The sequence below is a fragment of the Chrysoperla carnea genome, chromosome 1 (assembly GCF_905475395.1).
Source record: "Chrysoperla carnea chromosome 1, inChrCarn1.1, whole genome shotgun sequence".
Taxonomy (NCBI): Eukaryota; Metazoa; Arthropoda; class Insecta; order Neuroptera; family Chrysopidae; genus Chrysoperla; species Chrysoperla carnea.
The window spans coordinates 15,965,771-15,987,009 of record NC_058337.1 but is presented as its reverse complement, the minus strand read 5'-3'; the positions used below and the strand labels follow the sequence as shown (position 1 = coordinate 15,987,009).

The 21,239-nt window shown below is 29.6% G+C and overlaps 1 protein-coding gene across 1 annotated transcript; it reads right to left on the bottom strand.

Moving 5' to 3' along the window:
* Positions 1–1,388: 1,388 nt before the first annotated feature.
* Positions 1,389–20,161, bottom strand: LOC123290819 (sodium/hydrogen exchanger 9B2). The gene is made up of 6 exons (XM_044871149.1): positions 20,106–20,161; positions 8,540–8,947; positions 5,832–5,943; positions 4,401–4,775; positions 2,558–3,434; positions 1,389–1,676 (listed from the first exon to the last, which is right to left on the bottom strand). The coding sequence occupies exons 1-6, from the start codon at positions 20,146–20,148 to the stop codon at positions 1,389–1,391; spliced, it is 2,103 nt and encodes a 700-aa protein (XP_044727084.1). The 5' UTR covers positions 20,149–20,161.
* Positions 20,162–21,239: the final 1,078 nt, after the last annotated feature.

Below are 21,239 nucleotides of genomic sequence, written 5' to 3'. Positions count from 1 at the left end.
CCTGACAATATTTAAGCTCATCTTATGTATTATTTTTCTAGCAAGTTTTTTCTGTCCAACCCTTATCTTACTTATTCCTTTATCAAATTCCATGATTCACCCCTCATTTTCAAGGTTATTATGTCTAGGTTTGATGAACAATATACGCATAGTCTCAAAATGTACCACTTAGGAAAAAACACGCAAGACAAATTATTTGAACGAAAAAATATCATAATTTAAATAATAAGTTATTAGGCATACAAATTCCACCAGGTTTTAGGAAAAAGTGAGCGATTTTTTTCATTTTCCATAATTTTATACATCTTTGTATTATAATATATTTCTTATGATTCAAATAAAATATAAAATATTGCAGATTGGTTTATTATGTCTCAAGTAAAAGAATTTCTCATGTATTACATTTTATTTGTCATTTTCTAATTGTCTTAAAATGTTTCAAATATCTTAAAAACAATAATTTTTTGCGAATTATTATGAAAAATCGCCATGTAGGATAAAATAATGTTTAAAATTTCAAATATCTACATTCGCCCATTTTGATGATGCCACATCGCAAAAGCCAGTGGTAATAATTAAAAATAATTTCATTTTCCGAGGAGCTTATAGGTCATACTTGCATGGCGGTTGAATAGGATATACATACGCAAACAAAAATTCGTAGAACATATTATTGAATAAAACCAGATAAGTATCTTGGAGTGAATATTTTTTGTATCACATTTCTTGTTTTCATACTTTTTAAAATCGACAAAACGAAAACTTCCTGACAATTTTGCATGAACATTGTATATATATATTTTTTTTTTTTGTAATTGCTTTTTTTTGACCTTAGTTCTTTTTATAAACTTTTATTTAAGTTTTGAAATTCATGCACCTAGTACATAATTAAAAATAAGAAATGAAATTTTGATTTTGTATTTTCTATTTTATAATGGATCAAAGCGATATCATTAAAATGGGCGGTAGTGTTTTAGTTAGAAATATTTGAAATATTAAATAAAAATATGTAGATCCTGATATATATCACTTCATAAAAACATTTTTAAATTATCTTTCAGTGGCAAATATCTTATTATTTTAAACATAAAAGTTCAATGTTAATGTAATTATTGTGTAATTGAAATTAAAGTATCATTTCCACAACTTTATCGTAAAAAAATATCGTTAAATATTCTAATAATTATTATTTATTAAAATTCTTCCATATTATGTCATACAATTTGAGTATATTTTATAGTTATTAATTTTGACACAGAATTATAAGAGCAGTCTTAAAAATAATTAATTGACTCAATAATTACATTAGGTTTATTTTATAAATATTAATAATATTATGTTCATTTTTAATATAAATTATTTTTTTACTTATCGAATAAAGTATAGTGCTAAGAAATATTATTTATAATTTTTTCTGGTGCGTCGCGTTCTTCTTCTTCATCAATAATGCTAATATCTCGAATTGAAGGCCTATGACTTCTTCGCCAACCTTCCAATATAACTGGTGTTCTTGTTTTAGATAATAATCGTGGTCCCGTTACAGATATTAAAATTGCACCAGTTGGCGCAGTTAAAATAATTGATAAAATGCATACCATTAAAACTTGTTCAGCAAATTCTTTTTGGTCACTTTGTTCATCTTGAAGTGTATGTAATGCAACAGGACCCAAAGCTGCCTGAAATTATCAATAATCATTTTGGTATAAAAAAACACATTCAAAAGTTTTTAATATGCTATTAAACTTAATTTTTTTTTTATCAAATCAATTGTACGCTAGTTTTTAGTAAAGTGTCTGCAAGAAATTAGTTTTTTACTAAAAATGAAGTAAAAATTCGAAAAAAAAAGTTTCTAAGAAATGAAAACCGTTCACAGTAACGCCCCGGAACCTAATTATTCTCTACATTTTCAGTCGGAACGTGGCCTTCGCCCAAGCTCAACATTTTTGTGAATATAATATTGCAACAGAAAATTTGTAGAAATAGAAAGAAAGATAAAGTTCTTTTTTGAAACAAAATTCAAGTTATTAATTGAAACAGTAATATATCAAGCTGTTGGATGCTGCCTTTAAACCTATTGGAGGTTACTTAGAAAAGTTATTGAATAAACCAAATTCAGCTGCTACTATCTGTTACTTGAATTTAATATACGTTTTACCCCCACGGGTGGTCGATAAGGGGTGAAGGATGTAAATTTCCGTAAATTTGATATAAAATTTGTAATCAGCGACTCCAAAAACTCCCGCGATTCAATTTTGGACTGAATTACTTAAATTTTTCGAATTTTGTCTTCGATCGCACTGTGGAGGTGATGATTAATATCTTAAGTGTTATCACTATTCGCGAATCGAGGAAAATAGAGGTGTCACTTTTTATTCAATGAAAATGATCAGCTAGGTGACCTGATAAAAGTCTTTTTTTTACTACCGGGGCGCTGAGATCTGAGAAATATTCTCGGATAGAAGTGTGTGAACGTCCTAAACTATTAAGAATTTGACCTACACTAAGAATGAGGTAAATAATCATGAACATAGTTAAAATAATCGAATAAATTGTTTACCTGGACTGTCGCTTTAGCAGAACAAGCAATAGCTATAAATATTTTTTCTTTCAAATTCAGTTTGCATCCAATGCCGATGATAATAGTTAAAATCAAACGAAGAATAATACCAATTAACAAACACCCAATCGCCTTATAAACGATGTGCGGATCTAGCTCTTGAAATTTAATTTGTGTTCCAGTAATACCAAACAAAATTGGTTCAAAGATCATCCAAAATATTTCAAAAGCCGTTCCTGCAGGGTTTTCATCAACTTCCCAACCTTGTTTTGACCAAAATACAGATGAAAAAAATGCAGCTGCAATACAACCTAACGGACCGGCTCCATCAAAGTGCACTAATTCACTTCCAAATACAGCAACCAATCCTCCACCTAATAACATTAGTATACGTAAAGGTACAACAAATGGATCTTCTTTTTCTGGCACATATTGAGCAACCCATCCCCATATTACTCCGAAAGCAATACCGCCAATTATTGATAAGGGACCTTGTAACACTTGGAATGCTATGGAGTTGGTACTAAACATTATACTCGAAATAATTCCAAAAACTGCCACTGATGCTGCATCATCAATTCCAGATACGGCAATGACTAAGGTCGGTATACCTTTTGCAACTCCATAACCTTTTTCTCGTAAACGAAGTAAACATGGAACAATTACAGCTGGAGAAACAGCTGCAACAATTGAACCAAGCAACAAGCCCCATTTCCATGGTAAACCCATGAAAAAATGTGTTGTGATTGAAATCAAAATTGCTTCTAAGGTCCATGGAATAAGACCTATTTTCATTACAGTGTATTTTAGTCGACGTAGCGCATCAGGATCTAAATCTAATCCTGCTCTTGTCAATATAATTACCAATGCTATTTTTCTGAAAATAAAAAATATTTTGTTATATTTATAATTTTTTTAAGGGTGAAATTTTTAAAAATATTTAAATTAACTTTAGGCTTTATAAAACTATTCATTTTTCTAAACTATTCAATTGTTTTTTTTTTTCGACTTTCTAGCTTCTAAATTGACCGAGATAAGCCTATTTTTAAATGGTACATAATTTGCTCATGAAATGAAAAATGGTCCATCTTGTAAACCGTTAGATATACAATCAAAGTTTAAATATAAAAGTTATTTTTTATATAAAAATAAACAACTTTTGCTTGAAACATTTTTTCTTTTTTCTTTTTTTCCATAACTACCCTGGTCGAAAATATTTGAAGAATGAATAAGTGTTAGTAAGTCTTAGAAAACTCTGAAAAAGTCTTAGAAAATGAATTTCTCAACGTTTTTGGACTAGCCTAATTCAGAGTTATTCAGACTACTTAGTCCAAAAACGTTGAGAAATGCAGTTATTCAAAGTTCCTAAGACTTTTTCAGACTTTCTAAAATCTTTTCAGAGTTTCTAAAATCTTTCCAGAGTTTACTAAGACTTATTAAGACTTATTTTTTCTTCAAATATTTTCTCCACCAAGGCATAAAAGACAGGGATTTGTAAATTTGCAGGTAGCTTCAACTAGTGGTCTTGTGTAACATTCGCGAAAAACGAAAAAAAAAATTCTAAAAAATACTTTCGAAGTTTCCCAATCTCTGGAAGTGTGCAAGACTTTTGGGAGATAAATAACTGAAAAAAGTGCAAAAATATTGCAGTTATTTGGCTCTCAAAATTATGCATATCTCCTTGGATTGGGCAAATTCGGATTACACGCATTTAGAACCAAATGAAGGTATTAAAACGATTTCCACCTTGCTGAAAATTAATGCTCTAAAACACTTTTTATGAATTCTATTTGATTAGCCTAATATCGAACAGAAATTAAAAAATATTCAATTAGTTCTTTACCTTAAGTGTGATGTAACTTCTTTAAAGTCACCACTTAAATCTATTAATTCAGCATTTTGAAATAACATCCCCACAATTAACATACCAATAAGTGCCGGCAACGTTGTTAAAGTCATTAACCATCCACCGAAATGTGCAGCAATACTTAACATAGCTAAACCGAATAATTGGCCGCCTGGTGCAGCCATTTCTCCAACCATTGCATAAACAACACCCCATGTTAATAGCCCAATTATAAACAAGGCTAGTACCCTAGCATACTGTCTATATGATGGACAAAATGGATGTGGGCAGTATTTTGAATATCCTGGTGGAGACCATGATGGTATTGTGTCTGTTTTGCGACAATTTAAGCAAAATGTGTAAAACCAGGATCTGTAACAAATATTTTTAATAATTTCAAATTACAATTACAATTATTGTTTTACGACAATTTAAGCAAAATGTGTAAAACCAGGATCTGTAACAAATATGTTTAATAATTTCAAATTACAATTATTCATTCGCTGTTAAGGTAGGTTAACATTATTCCAGCGGCATTTAAGTACTACCATTCCACCCAAAGTTGGAATAAAATTGGAATACTAAGAAGTGTTTTGATTATAGTAGGAGAAGGAATTAAGTGATAGAACCAATTCAATAATTAAAGTTCTTTTGAAACTCTTTTCAGATCTTTTCTTTCATTTTTTCGAAAATCGTTTGCTTTTGGAAAAATAAATCATTATTGCATTTCAACGAAAGTTTGCTACAGAAAAATGCTTTGGCCAAAAATTTTCAAGGGCAATAGAGGATATTCGCCTGTGTCCATGATTTTCACCTGAAATTCTAATTTCAAGGTCATTTCATCACTTTGATCTTCAAGTTTTAAAAGTTATTAACACAGAGGAATGACCTTCATAGTCTTTGATAACTTTTGCCTAAAATTTTAGTCTAAGCCAGTGTATTTTCTTTTCAGTAACATTTCCTCCAAAAGTTAACGATTTTCGAAAAAATGTTTAAAATAAAATAAAAATACTTTTTTTTTTATGAAGATTAATTTTCTAATTTAAAGTGTTATTCTATCTCCTGCCGGAGAACTAGGTCAATGCAAAAACGCCAATATATGTACATTTTAAAATGTATTTGTTTTTGTGTTACTTTTGTCGGTCCATTGTTTTGATTCATTTTGATGCGTACATAAAATCGATACCTAAATGTGTGGATTAATCAATCAGCCGAAAATAAACGAACTTGGTTCCTCATAAATTTCCGAAAACAAGGTACACTACAAGTAATCGCTTCCGTGCTGGTTTAAAGACGAGACTCATTTTCATGAAAAATTTTTCTCTTATTTTAAAAAATATTCGATTTACGCAAATTTATTGAACATGGTAAATTTATTTCTACAGAAGTAAAATAAAAGGAAATTGACTTATTGTTAATGTTACGTACTTCGTATCATCATTGACGTCAGAAAATCGTGTTCGAGATGCTCTTGAATATATGGAATCAGTTACGGATGATTTTTTTGTTCGAGCATCACCATTTACATGCTTGCCAGACTCTGAAATAAAAGAGTGATGTTTTGATTATTACAAATAGACCTTTTCATCTGATAGCCATTTTTTAAAGGATAAATTTTTTTAAATTTTAAGGTAGAAACAAAATTAATGTTTCTTTTTAAGAAAAGAAACATATGATTTAAATTAAATGAAGCTATCTGAAACCACAATCGAAATAATTTATGGATAAGCAGAGTTGTGAGAGTAAAAAAAAAAAAGTGGTTGAAAGTTCATGGAACACTCAAAAACCATTATAATTAAGTTTCCGGGCCCATAGAGAAACCTTTGAGATCCCAGGGACCTTAACGGCTAAGCGCGGGTTCTAAAACTGAAAAAAAGTAATATTAGGATAAGGAAAGGTAAAAATACCACTACAATAATTCAATAGTAAATCTGTTTAAATGCACGTTTATCATCTATGTTTTATAAATAAAATAAATAGAAAATCACAGCAGGGCCCGATTTAGCTATTTAGCCGTTCCGTATAAAAATAATATTTGCCGCCCGTTATACTCATACCATATACAGGTGGCTATTTTAAGTAGACATGCTTGAAAATCGATAAATAAATTTTATCGAGGTAAATGCTTGAAATGAAAAATATTCATTTCAAAGGGACACGGGTTCAATTGAAACCTCACTCTGATTTACAACTGACAAACATTAGATGAGCGCTTTAAATTAGAAAGTTATTCTTTATAAATTCATTTAGATAGTAATTGATAGCGAAAATCTAGCTTTTTGTGCGTTTCTTCATTCAATTTTTCGACTAAAATGGCCTTTGGCCTTTGCTAAAAAACAATTTTGGGTAAAACTTTTCAATCCGTTTTTGCCTAAACTGAACGGTTTGCGGAAAAATGTTTCGAACAAAAAATGTTACTTTTTTAATCACTAACAACTTTCTTAAAGTGTTCATATATCGATTACCAGTTATGGAGTAGGTGGAAGGTATCAGTTATGGAATGGCCTTGAAAACCTAGGTCACGTTTAATATCTGCGTAAGAGGTGAGCCTACAAACTCAACATTTTCTGTTTGAAGAATTTTTATCAGTTTGAAGAAGAAGAAGTTTCAAGCACATGTCAATTTAAAAAAGATACCCTGTGTATAGGGTATATGTATTATATATACACTTTCACTTAAATATACAGTAATGTATTTTTCCATACAATCCCAGTTTTCGGAATAGCCGTGGTCTTATTGAGCCCTGATACTGTACATCATATTTTAAGGATTTGCCGCTCTACATTTTTGCCGGTTCGTGCGGTTGCCCGACTCGCTCCTCTGGATCAGGTTTTGCTTTTTATTTACAAAAAGGAGATTATTTTTTCTTTCGAGCATTGTACCAAAAATCTCTTTAAGTGAGGAAATATTAAATATCTTTTGCAAATCGTGCAATTTGATAAGGATTAAGTTAAAAAATTATAAATATGCTAGATATTTTTACTTGGATAGTTTCTTGACAACTGGCCTTAACAAAAGTGGCTTTGTATACACATATTTACACCGAGTGAAAAAAGTGTAAGCAAAATCATAATATCGAATGTAAAAATATGAAAAAAATTCAAATAAGTAACTAGCTGGGCTAAAAAGTTGAAAATAATTTTTATAAGATTAAAAAAAAAAAATTGAGTGATTAGGTAAAGAAAAAATCATGCCACCGTAAAAAAGCGTGGGGTACTAGATTTCAATTATTGTAAATATTTTGTTGGTTTTGTTGACTGGTATTGGTAAAAGTAAGGTCATTATAAAATATCTTACAAAGCACCTTACGATACAATGATTTTTTTCTTAATCACTACATTTCTTACCAAACATACTTTTTTACTTTGTAGTTCAGCTTAGTACAAAAGCATGTTTTTTTAAATATTTATTTCCTACTTTTTAGTTGAGGTAACTACAAAAACGTGTTTTTTAGTTTTTTTAAACTATTATCCTTATATAATATAGTAATGAAAGTAAGGATTTTTAAGGATGTTTACTGTATGACTATTTTCATTCTTCAAGAGGATAAAATAGGGGGTTAAAATTTATATGAAACTCTATCAGTTTTGTAGTAAGAAAAGTAAAAATTGATATTATATGAGCTCATTGTTTGAGATAAAAGATTACTGTTGGTATAACTTTTTTATTTCATTGTTTAAGAGAGCGCAGCAAGCTCTAAGGGGCTGGGTGAAAACTTATATTTAGTTGGCAAGCTATGCAAAGGCAAGCGGATCTTAGGATAGCATTTGGGTCTTCAAAGTTGATATTGCCTATATTGTGAGTAGACCATAGAGTGAATAACTGAGGTAAAGTTAGATTCTCTGTATGAACCATTTACGGAATCACTATCACGAGCGAAGCCGTGGGCAAAAGCTAGTTTGCTTTATAGTCAAAAAACAATACATCAACAACATCAATATAATATTGGATGATAGATAAAAGGATGCGGATACTGATATAGATTCCTTACTTATTGCGGATGTTCATAAATAGGGATACGGATATCCGGCACAATACTTTTTAACATAATAAACATAAACGGCGCAATACAATAAGCTAGTGCGGTATTTTGTTTGCCACCCTGAATTTAAATAGCTAGAATATGTAAAACTTACCAGGGTCAAAATGATATGGATGAGCATTTTCAGGACTATTATTGGTACTATTATGCAATATACTCTTTTTACGTACAGGACCAACTTCAGCAGAATTATTTGGAATACTAACACGCCGTCGATTTGATGATTCATATCCATGATTGTCATATCCACCACCACCTCCACCACCACCGGACGATGGTACAGCTAGATGATGTTGTGTGGACGACATATTATTATTATCGATAACACCACCAGCACCAGGTGGTGTATTTACTATACTCACTCGTCTTTTATTACAAGTATTGTCTGTACTATTATTACTTGGTGTTGTACTGCCAACACTACTTGGTATTATAGTTGTTGACGAATAACTTCCTGTTGATAATTCTGGAGATAGATGATTTTCACTACCTGTTGATATATCTATAACAAAAAAAAAAAAAATGGAATGAAAGAATATGTAAATACAAGAGCATTCTTATAAATAATTTTGAATTTGACAACAACAACATATCACACCAACTGACTAACGCAGTTAAAGGTTTCTATAATTTGTATATACTGAGTCGCACATCCGATTTGGATTATTTTACTTTTATTAACTTATTTCTATTATTTTAAACATATGATCTTAAAAAGACTGCACAGAAGATGGAAGTTATCCACCCTTAATTATTTAGATATTGATTTAGATAGTTCAAAATTGGTACCTAGCAACTTCTAGGGTTCATCCGTTCACCCCACCCACCCAACATTGAAATTTCAAATTGCACCCCCTACCTTGCAATACCTCATTTGAAAGGGTATACAATTCTCTCTCCAATCATCATAAAAACATGAAATCGATCGATTAGTTCTTCAGATAGACTGCCCAAATGGAATTCATACCTTCTATCTTCTTTGTAGTTTATCTTAAGAACCAATCTATCGATTTCATATTTTTGTGACATGGTTGGAAAGAGAATTGTATGTCCTTTCAAATGAGGTATCACAAGAAAGTGCGTGCCATTTAAAATTTCAAAGTCGGGGTGGGTTAGGGTGAAGGGATGAAACCTAGAATTTTCTAAGTACCAATTTAGAACTTTCCTGTTGATATCTAAATTCGACGAGTTTTCACTTAAAACAATAATCACATCAGGTCAAGAGTTATTAAGGGTGGATACTTTTGAAATGAAGGCACTGTATATATAAAAATATAGTTCATTTGTGTATTGCTTATGGGCTCAAAAAGTTCTGCATAAATTCAGCTTAAATTTTTATTCTATATAATTGCTTCGAGGATGGTTGGTTTTATCTATATTTAACTGCCAGGGAGTGGAAAACAAATACAGATCAACGTTTGCCTAAATGTCGTGTTACTTTTTAATTTCTGTAATGTAATTTATAATGTCTCTTTACCTATGAATCGAAAATATGAAACTATATTTTATCGTTGTACGAAAATTTTTGACACTGGTTATAAAGCTGTATATGTATAGCTCGAACCGGCAGAAATTAGCAAACCACTGAAAATAGAAACTCGAATTTTTTAACAGATTTCCGAAGAAAGTATAGTCTAAAAAATTTTCTTACAATACGGAACTACTAATAGTTACGGTTATGTAAAATTTCTAATAAATTTTTTCTTTCCTGTCATGGACACAGATATTCTCCTCATAGTCCAATAAAATAAAGATTTTAACTACCTACATATATTTCAAATATACCCAAGTGGTGGGTTATTAAGTAAAAGAACATGACGTGTACATTACAAAACTGTTCTCCCGACACAAGGAGATATGAGGGAGGGGTGAAAGTGGGGATGAATGATACCCAAGTCTGGTACCTTTAATGGAATTTTTTTTAAATAGCCAAGTCTGGTACCAAATAAAAGAGCATAATGTGTACATTAAAAGACTGTAAGTTACATGAAAAAATTAGACCAGCAGTTTAAAAGTTGTGAACTCTTTTATCGGGAAGTTGTGAACTCTTTTATTTTTAATCATTTTATGTGTGGAAATCCATATTCAATATATCAAATCTATATGTTTATTTATGCAATGCACACAACAAGTATGCAAAACAAGTAATCGCCATACAATTTTTATTGATTAATACATAATGAGTTGCAACGTCCTATTTCTGACGAAAATTTTATAATCTATATACTTATTAATATATTTTATTGTATTTTATTTTATTTTTTATTTATAATAAGGCTAAATCTGGAACTTTAAATTTTCTTAAACGCACGAAAATCATTTAATAATGAAATTTTCAAAACAATTAATTACCTACACGTTATTAGTTACTTACATTCTTGCATTCTTACGGTTTGTTGATTGGAAATTGTTTTGAAAAACACACAAAAATGATTTCATGTATTTAATACAATGACTAAAATTCTATCTAAGAACAGTGCTGGTTTACAGACCATAAATAAAAAAGATCAAGTTTGTTCAATTTATTACACGTGTCAGAGGATTTGACATTAAGGTCGTCAAGGAGGTTGATAGTAACTTCAAAACGGATTTGCTTCGAGATCCGAAAATTATTTTTATAAGTATAAATTTCAAAAACACACAAGGAAAATTTAAACAAAAGTTCGTATTTGCCAGTAAAGTTTTATAGTTTTATTCCCAATGCTATAAATTTTATCCGACTTGTTATTCCATGACATGCAATTCTATACTGCATATTCTATGAATCAGTAAAAAATTTTGAGTTTTTAATTGAAAATAAGTGTTGTCTATCATAATTACTTCTTGCGTTAATTTTGAGAACCTTTTATTTTGCGGACATTCAGTTCCATCCATATGGGGACACAGATCCATCCATATGGGCATGTTGGGCATGATGCCCATCACCTTGACGATTTAATAAAATTTAAAAAAAACAATGGGTCGCTTCGAATAGTTAAGTCTATTGTTAATAATTTCATAATAAACCCCATTTGATAATGTTTGGGGGGAATTTGTTTAAAAATAAAAATACCTGTACCAAATTTTAGTGCCAAGGACTATCCAGGCAGTGAAAAAAGTGGTTCAGGTGTACCGGCGGTTCATTAATGATAGTGAATCAACTGTTATAAAAGAGTTGCGAAATGTGACAACAATTCCGCCATTCCAGAGTAGCTCATCTCATTGCAACATGCGACCAAGATATGTACCCTAGTATAAAAATGTTCTTACAAATACTGACAATTCTTTCTGTCAACGTAAGCTTCATTGGGACAGGAAAGATTATTCGGGGTAGCTCTCCTAAGCATCTGGTAGTCGGTGACATTATCAACGTTTTCATTCTCGAAAACAACGAAAGCTTGAAATTGTCGTTTAAGTAAGCCACTAAATAAAATCGATCCGAGTCGATTTTAACAGATTTTTGGGTGGCTCATAATTTTTTTGGGATCCGCGATTTTGGACACCTCAAAACGAAAAAAATCTTTAAATTTTTTAAATTTCGATTATTATGGGTAAAAACAATAACAGTATATCATACAGTTTAATAAACAAAACAATCGTAATTAATTAAAGTACTACGGTGATACGAGTAATAAAGTGGACGCTACTTATCTGACTTAAAAAACAAAACAAATATTATTTTGTTATCTCAACTGAACTCAATTTTAAATCATAGCGGTATTTTAATATTTTTATGAGTAGCCATTCATAAATTTGTTACACGATTGTTATAAATATTTTTATATTCTAATCGTTGATTATAAATGACCTTTGAAAAACGCAATTTAAAAAAAAATTATAAATACTTAAAATTATGAAACAAATAATTTATTGTAAACATATTAGTTTTCAGTCTAGTTAAAATGCAAGTAGATTGTTGATGATAAACGCTTATCAAAAATCAGTTAATACCTGTATTGTATGGTTTCGTACCACAGGAAAAGATTTGAACCGAAAATGAATTAAATCTTATAAGGTTGGATTTTGTTGAATTGAGTTGAGACATAGTATAAATAAATACCACGATACTCGAAATAAAATTGTATATTATTTAAAAAATATAATAAATAGAACAAGTGTAAATAAACAATTGACTGAGTTAGTTGTTGAAATATCATGTATAGACAGTGTTGATTACTTAATCGTTTGTTTTTTACGTAGTGTAAGTAAAGAAAGATAGTCACTCTTAGACAGTCGCAGTTGTGTATATATAACAGCACTATGGTGTCAGACACACATAACTGATATTCCCATATAATATATACTATAATAATGCTCTAACCCCTTTTGCGCCCTCGCGGTAAACAGTGATGTTTACGAAAAATGTTTCAAACAAAATTTGTTAATTTTATAAGGAACATTTTTTACATATATACTTCTGTTCTATCTCGAACGGTTTACAACATGGGTCCTACGTATCCAAGACCCACTTGAACTATGTTGCTCATTTACGAACTCAATACCACTGTTTACGTCTTGAGCATGCTATACAAACATCTTGATATCTCTTTTTGTTTTTGAGTAATCGTGTTTACGGACGGACAAACAGACGAACAGACGAACAACCCGAAATGAACTAATATGATGATTTTATGAACGCCTATACCAAAATTTGTTCGTAGCATCGATTTTTTATTTCAAAAACTTTGTGGTGGGACTAGATTATTAAATTCCGAAACAACCCATTTAGCAATTTTATAGAAAGCTCAAACCAAAGATCCAATGCCGTACTCACAGAAATCGGGAATCCACGAAATTTCTAGTTCAAATTGTGATAAATTACTTAAATGAAATTTTACCTTTTAAATAAATGACAATTCGCGAAAAGAAACTTAAAAGCGATGTCAAAAATCATCGAATCGGAAAATCTTGGACCATGTTTTAAGTACGGAACACAAAATTCTATCTGCAAATTTAGTTAAATCTCTTAGGTTTTACAGTAGTTTAGATGTTTACGAAAGCATTTTAATTTAGAAGGCGGGCAATAAGAATTTCAACGGCGATAAAGGTCCTATATCTAACTCCGAATTGATAAGATGGACATTAAAAGTGAAGCCAGTTCTCGTCAGTTATAGCGAACTTAGACATACCCTTTTCACAAACGATTCTAAATTTTAATCCAACTCATAGATTTAAATTACGATCGATAAAAGAATTTTTCAAACTCACAAAAAATTTGTGATAATTTTTGTAATTTTTTATTTTGGTAAGTGTTACTGTAATTTGTTGGTTTAACTTTGTTAAAATGTTTATAATGTGTTATATGAATAAATTAAGCTATTGGTGATGATTGCGTTACAATCAAGATATCGATAGTTAGCGAAATGTAGGTCTGTTGTATGTATTTTAATTATATATTTTGGAGGGGGTAATTTTGATGTCTGCCTTTCGTTTTGGAGTTGTCTACACTTTATTAGAATATGTCCGATTATTATTGACTACCCCCTCCCAAAACTTCCCCCTTCAATAGGGTATTATCGTTAGTCAAAAATAAATCATGAAATTTGAAAAAAGTTAAAATTTATGTAAAAATATACTTAAATATTCTGACTTCGAGTCATAAAAGCACTTTTTTCTTTTAAAATATTAAAATTAAAAATCGTAATTTTTAAATTGTATCACGTGACCTAACACGCGGGTAAACCCTGCTGTGATGTCATAGCGCGGTATGAGTCATAGACCATCAGTTAGTTCAGTGTAGACAGTTGGGTATAATATATACATAGATAAGTAGGTATTTATATTTATATTATAATCAGATGTCTATGAATATATCTGTCAAAATTATTTGTGTTATTTCGTATAGAGTGATACCCATATTACGTCATCAAATTGGATGCCCGCGTTTTTGAAAGCTTAAAAAAGTTTTAAAATTTAAGTTTTTGGCAAAAAGCGTGTGTATTTTTCCGAAATAAATTTTTGGTGGCTTTTTACCTATAAGCAAAATCAACATTTTGAAGTACTTTTTCAAAAATAGTGGAATACCCTATTTAAGAAATTCTAGGCGATGACCCCGACATAATAGAAAAACTTTTCAACTTTTTAAAACGAACGAAGCTGCACCAGCAAATATAATAAATCCTAATCTACTTACATGGAATTAACACTTATTGTATTGTTTAGATAACCTATGTAGTTGAAAAGGTAATATTTGTTTATTTAACTTCTGTGATTTTGTATCAATGAATTCAGATTTTAAATTCAACCTCATATTGTAAATACAATTATTTAGCTGTAATTAATCAATCATTAGGAATCATTAGGAAATCATTAGGACTTAACCAATCATTAGGATTTTGTTTGAAAGTATTTACTTTATTTCAATATGAAACGGCCAACTTCGGGATGAGGTTGTCATTATTTTAATTTTTTTTCAGTGAATGCATCGCAAAATAATGATTCATGTTATATTAAATTATTATGCATTTTTATATAACTTATTATTTGATTAAGTTAAATTAAAATAAGTATGATTTCAATGTTATCATTCAATGATGTAATTAGGCACATGCAAAGAGAATTGAATGTGGCACTGAATGCTCAATATAATCGTGTTAGTTCAAATTAAATCGATCGAATTAATTTTTTTAAACAATTCAACAGAAAATACCTTAAACGGCTTTTAAGATAATACGGGTTTCCTTTATAAAAAAATTTCAATAGAAGTCTTAAGGAATTTCCAGCATGGTATTTGCAGTTCCTATGCTAAAACTATGGTAAAACCCACATGTCGTCAGAATTTAACGAATTTTTGTTTACAGATTAAAAATAAGGCTTACTATTAAATCCCAAATTTTTAGAAATTTTGGCCGTTTAAAACATGAGATGCCTAAGTTCCTATTTTTTTCTCAATTCTGTCCAGATAATTTCTTTATATCGTAAAAAATAGCTGGAAGAACAGTGAGTTTTGCATGTTCGCACGAGAAAATTGCGAATTTTGCAGCTGGATATCTCGCGATCTAAACGATCATAAATTCTGCAACTTACAGACCTCACAGCTAACATTAAACTGGGTCTAAGAAAAAATAGAGCAAATCTGTTGACAAGTGCTTTCATGCTGGAAAATTTCTCCCATGTATCAAGTAAAGGAATTTAAGTCTATTTTGTGCGTATAGTTGTATCGTGTGTACAAAAAATCTATTTTAAACATCTTTAAATCCATTTTAACGTGACTTATTTAACGTACAAAAAGCTGAGATTTCCACGATTCCAGTTATTTTCGATTTTCTGATTTAAATCGAAATAGTCATTTGATTATCTCTTAATCAATTTTGATTAGTTTGATTATAGTCATATGGTGTTCGTGGTCTCCACATTAAATTTGTGTTATGTGTACTTTACGAAAGGCAGTAGAACGCCTGCAGTGGTAACTGGGCCGGAATTAAAGGAGGTTTCTAATTATTTTTCAAGCAAAATAAGCAATTTCGATTTTTAGAGTTATTCAATTATTTATTGTAAATTATTTATATAACAAGCACATTCCTGTCAACAAACATATGTAATAAATATGTACGAAAGCATTTTAATTTAGAAGGCGGGCAATAAGAATTTCAACGGCGATAAAGGTCCTATATCTAACTCCGAATTGATAAGATGGACATTAAAAGTGAAGCCAGTTCTCGTCAGTTATAGCGAACTTAGACATACCCTTTTCACAAACGATTCTAAATTTTAATCCAACTCATAGATTTAAATTACGATCGATAAAAGAATTTTTCAAACTCACAAAAAATTTGTGATAATTTTTGTAATTTTTTATTTTGGTAAGTGTTACTGTAATTTGTTGGTTTAACTTTGTTAAAATGTTTATAATGTGTTATATGAATAAATTAAGCTATTGGTGATGATTGCGTTACAATCAAGATATCGATAGTTAGCGAAATGTAGGTCTGTTGTATGTATTTTAATTATATATTTTGGAGGGGGTAATTTTGATGTCTGCCTTTCGTTTTGGAGTTGTCTACACTTTATTAGAATATGTCCGATTATTATTGACTACCCCCTCCCAAAACTTCCCCCTTCAATAGGGTATTATCGTTAGTCAAAAATAAATCATGAAATTTGAAAAAAGTTAAAATTTATGTAAAAATATACTTAAATATTCTGACTTCGAGTCATAAAAGCACTTTTTTCTTTTAAAATATTAAAATTAAAAATCGTAATTTTTAAATTGTATCACGTGACCTAACACGCGGGTAAACCCTGCTGTGATGTCATAGCGCGGTATGAGTCATAGACCATCAGTTAGTTCAGTGTAGACAGTTGGGTATAATATATACATAGATAAGTAGGTATTTATATTTATATTATAATCAGATGTCTATGAATATATCTGTCAAAATTATTTGTGTTATTTCGTATAGAGTGATACCCATATTACGTCATCAAATTGGATGCCCGCGTTTTTGAAAGCTTAAAAAAGTTTTAAAATTTAAGTTTTTGGCAAAAAGCGTGTGTATTTTTCCGAAATAAATTTTTGGTGGCTTTTTACCTATAAGCAAAATCAACATTTTGAAGTACTTTTTCAAAAATAGTGGAATACCCTATTTAAGAAATTCTAGGCGATGACCCCGACATAATAGAAAAACTTTTCAACTTTTTAAAACGAACGAAGCTGCACCAGCAAATATAATAAATCCTAATCTACTTACATGGAATTAACACTTATTGTATTGTTTAGATAACCTATGTAGTTGAAAAGGTAATATTTGTTTATTTAACTTCTGTGATTTTGTATCAATGAATTCAGATTTTAAATTCAACCTCATATTGTAAATACAATTATTTAGCTGTAATTAATCAATCATTAGGAATCATTAGGAAATCATTAGGACTTAACCAATCATTAGGATTTTGTTTGAAAGTATTTACTTTATTTCAATATGAAACGGCCAACTTCGGGATGAGGTTGTCATTATTTTAATTTTTTTTCAGTGAATGCATCGCAAAATAATGATTCATGTTATATTAAATTATTATGCATTTTTATATAACTTATTATTTGATTAAGTTAAATTAAAATAAGTATGATTTCAATGTTATCATTCAATGATGTAATTAGGCACATGCAAAGAGAATTGAATGTGGCACTGAATGCTCAATATAATCGTGTTAGTTCAAATTAAATCGATCGAATTAATTTTTTTAAACAATTCAACAGAAAATACCTTAAACGGCTTTTAAGATAATACGGGTTTCCTTTATAAAAAAATTTCAATAGAAGTCTTAAGGAATTTCCAGCATGGTATTTGCAGTTCCTATGCTAAAACTATGGTAAAACCCACATGTCGTCAGAATTTAACGAATTTTTGTTTACAGATTAAAAATAAGGCTTACTATTAAATCCCAAATTTTTAGAAATTTTGGCCGTTTAAAACATGAGATGCCTAAGTTCCTATTTTTTTCTCAATTCTGTCCAGATAATTTCTTTATATCGTAAAAAATAGCTGGAAGAACAGTGAGTTTTGCATGTTCGCACGAGAAAATTGCGAATTTTGCAGCTGGATATCTCGCGATCTAAACGATCATAAATTCTGCAACTTACAGACCTCACAGCTAACATTAAACTGGGTCTAAGAAAAAATAGAGCAAATCTGTTGACAAGTGCTTTCATGCTGGAAAATTTCTCCCATGTATCAAGTAAAGGAATTTAAGTCTATTTTGTGCGTATAGTTGTATCGTGTGTACAAAAAATCTATTTTAAACATCTTTAAATCCATTTTAACGTGACTTATTTAACGTACAAAAAGCTGAGATTTCCACGATTCCAGTTATTTTCGATTTTCTGATTTAAATCGAAATAGTCATTTGATTATCTCTTAATCAATTTTGATTAGTTTGATTATAGTCATATGGTGTTCGTGGTCTCCACATTAAATTTGTGTTATGTGTACTTTACGAAAGGCAGTAGAACGCCTGCAGTGGTAACTGGGCCGGAATTAAAGGAGGTTTCTAATTATTTTTCAAGCAAAATAAGCAATTTCGATTTTTAGAGTTATTCAATTATTTATTGTAAATTATTTATATAACAAGCACATTCCTGTCAACAAACATATGTAAAATTCAAGAAATAAACGCAATTAAATTATATTGTCAGACAAATGGAATTTTACGAGCTTTTATCGTCGAAAAATTATTAATGATTTCGGTAAAATTAATCTCACGAAGTAAATCACTTTCAATGCTGAGTACGTATAAGTTTGACAAGTTCTTGTAGAGACCCTTCTTTGGTAGTGGCTCTGGGGCTTCGAAACTAGACCTATGTTTCGAATAACAAAGGATGGCAATTGAAACATATGTGCATTGTAAATATTATAATTACAATAATAATATTTTATAATTTCTAGAAGGCAAGGGTTTAGAACGTAAATATTTCTAAGTATAAATATTAGAAATTTGAAAAAGGTTATTATGGATCAGTTCATATATGTTTTGAGACTAAATAATTATTTTATAATAAACAATATGCGGTAATTTAATTTCTTTATGGAAATCTAAGAAATACTTTTTGGATTTTAGACAGAAATAACTTCAACTTGAAATAAGTTTGAAATCACAAACCTGTGAAGTGTCAACATACTTGGATTCAATTAAGCCTTAAATGTAAACAAGCTTATCTCTTAAGCCATACCTAACTGAAAAATTGATTACTTTTCAGTTAAGTATTAGCTTAAATTTGCACACATGGCATTAATCTTGTACTGATAAAGTTAATTAATTTTAGTTAATTTTCCATAATACAAATTTTTCCTATAAAATCTGATGTAATTAGAAAAAATAGGAAACGCAATAAGTGAATTTTCGATCGCAGTGAGATAGTTGGAAGCAGACAGAAATTGTGAGTGTATAAAAGAGAAGAAAACAGCTATTCATAAACAGCACGCCTACTTTATCTGCCTTTATCTGTTTGTCTATAGTTATACGCGCCTACTTTTAGTAACTTTCTTTACTGCGACCAACAGCTTGGCGGAGACTTTGCAGATCTATGGTATTATCTCTGATTTGAGGACATTGATTAAAAATAGTGAATATTCATGTATTTTGTTTATATTTTTAATTCATTGTTTACACCGTTATAACATAGAACAAATATAACAACTGTTTCTATGCTGTAATTACAAGTGTAAAAAATATTTAAAATGAATAATAATGTTGAGATGTTTAAACGCAATCCTTTTGGCGCTCTCTGTTGATAACCTATTTATATGTTAGCTTTCATTTGGTGACAGTTCAATGTACTGTTTACTACAGATGTAATACCCACGTATGTAGTTATTATAGTATATATCCATGGTAATACCATACAAAATATAAGTTTTTAATACCATACAGTATGTCAATAAAAATTGAATTTTCCGTTTTAGAAATATGAATTTCTCTCACTGAATTTGTACTTTTATTAATTAATTTTAGGTAATTAAAAAGATAATAATTATTTAAATAATGGCTTAGTTCAAATTTACAGCCAATAGAGATACGGGGAAAAAATATTTGAACCAAATTTAAATTTCATGTATAATCCCTATTAGCTAACAAAATCCAGTAAAATGAGTCAGCCAGTTGTTGTCAGTCAAATCAAACATTTGTTGAAATATTCAAAATTCAATTATTAGAACACAAAATAAAGAAAAATGAAGACTTACATGGAGGTGGTGGATCAAAATGTGATATCGAACGTTTTCTCATTTTAAAAAAGTAATTAAAATATTATGATATTTAGATTAGAATAAAAGATCAAAATCAAAACAGCAAAAAATAATGAACTAATCAAAAAAATCACTTTAGGTAGTAAATGTTATTTAAACATGTCTATTTAAAATTTGCTAAATGCCATTTTTAATAAGAATACAATTCACTTATTATTATTAACATACGTATAGAATAGAATTAGATGATTGGTAATATTTAAGGTGTTTGACTCACTAACTAGATACACAGAAGTCTCCTGTGGTATTAATTATAAAAGACAATAATATTTCACAAACTGATATATTATTATTTTGATTAATTATTTCTAGTAGGTAATGCCTTACATACATATGTTCAAAATGTATGTCATTCAATTTTAAGTGAATCAATAAACATTTTGTCTTTTACCCTTAAGAATAATAGAGAAGTTTTTGGTATCTTAATTTTAATTACTTACAAAGAAAAATTAAAAAAAAATTTTTTTTCAATTCATTTTACATGTAATTCTACAAATGAAAATAGTTTTTTTAAACTATAAATTCAAACGCCACTTATGTTCAAACAGTGCTTTCGTAACGCTACCACATGGAAAGATGATAACTTAACAGGGAGAACGTTAAATAGTTTGTCTCTCAGCTTGCTTTCACTATATTATAATGTAATTTTCCATAGATATAAGCCGAAAAGATGAATTTACCGTGAATCCGATTGGCTCAGATCCTCAACAGGTATAAATACGTGACAACCAATAACAAATATTTTTATTCAATAATAAAAATAATTGATTAATAATAAAAAAAAAACGGAATTATGAATTTTAAAAAACTTACTTAAATATACTTTTTAGATTATTTATTCTCTCATTTATATATGAATATGTAGCAAAAAAAATCGACTTTTCTGAGTTTATGGTATTTTTATACCATGCATGTATGTAATATGCAAAATATACTAAGTTTAGTCCCAAGTTTGTAACGCTTTAAAATATTGATGCTACGCACAAAATTTTGGTATAGGTGTTCATAAAATTACCTAATTAGTCCATTTCTGGTTGTTAACTCAAAAACGAAAAAAGATATCAAGCTGAA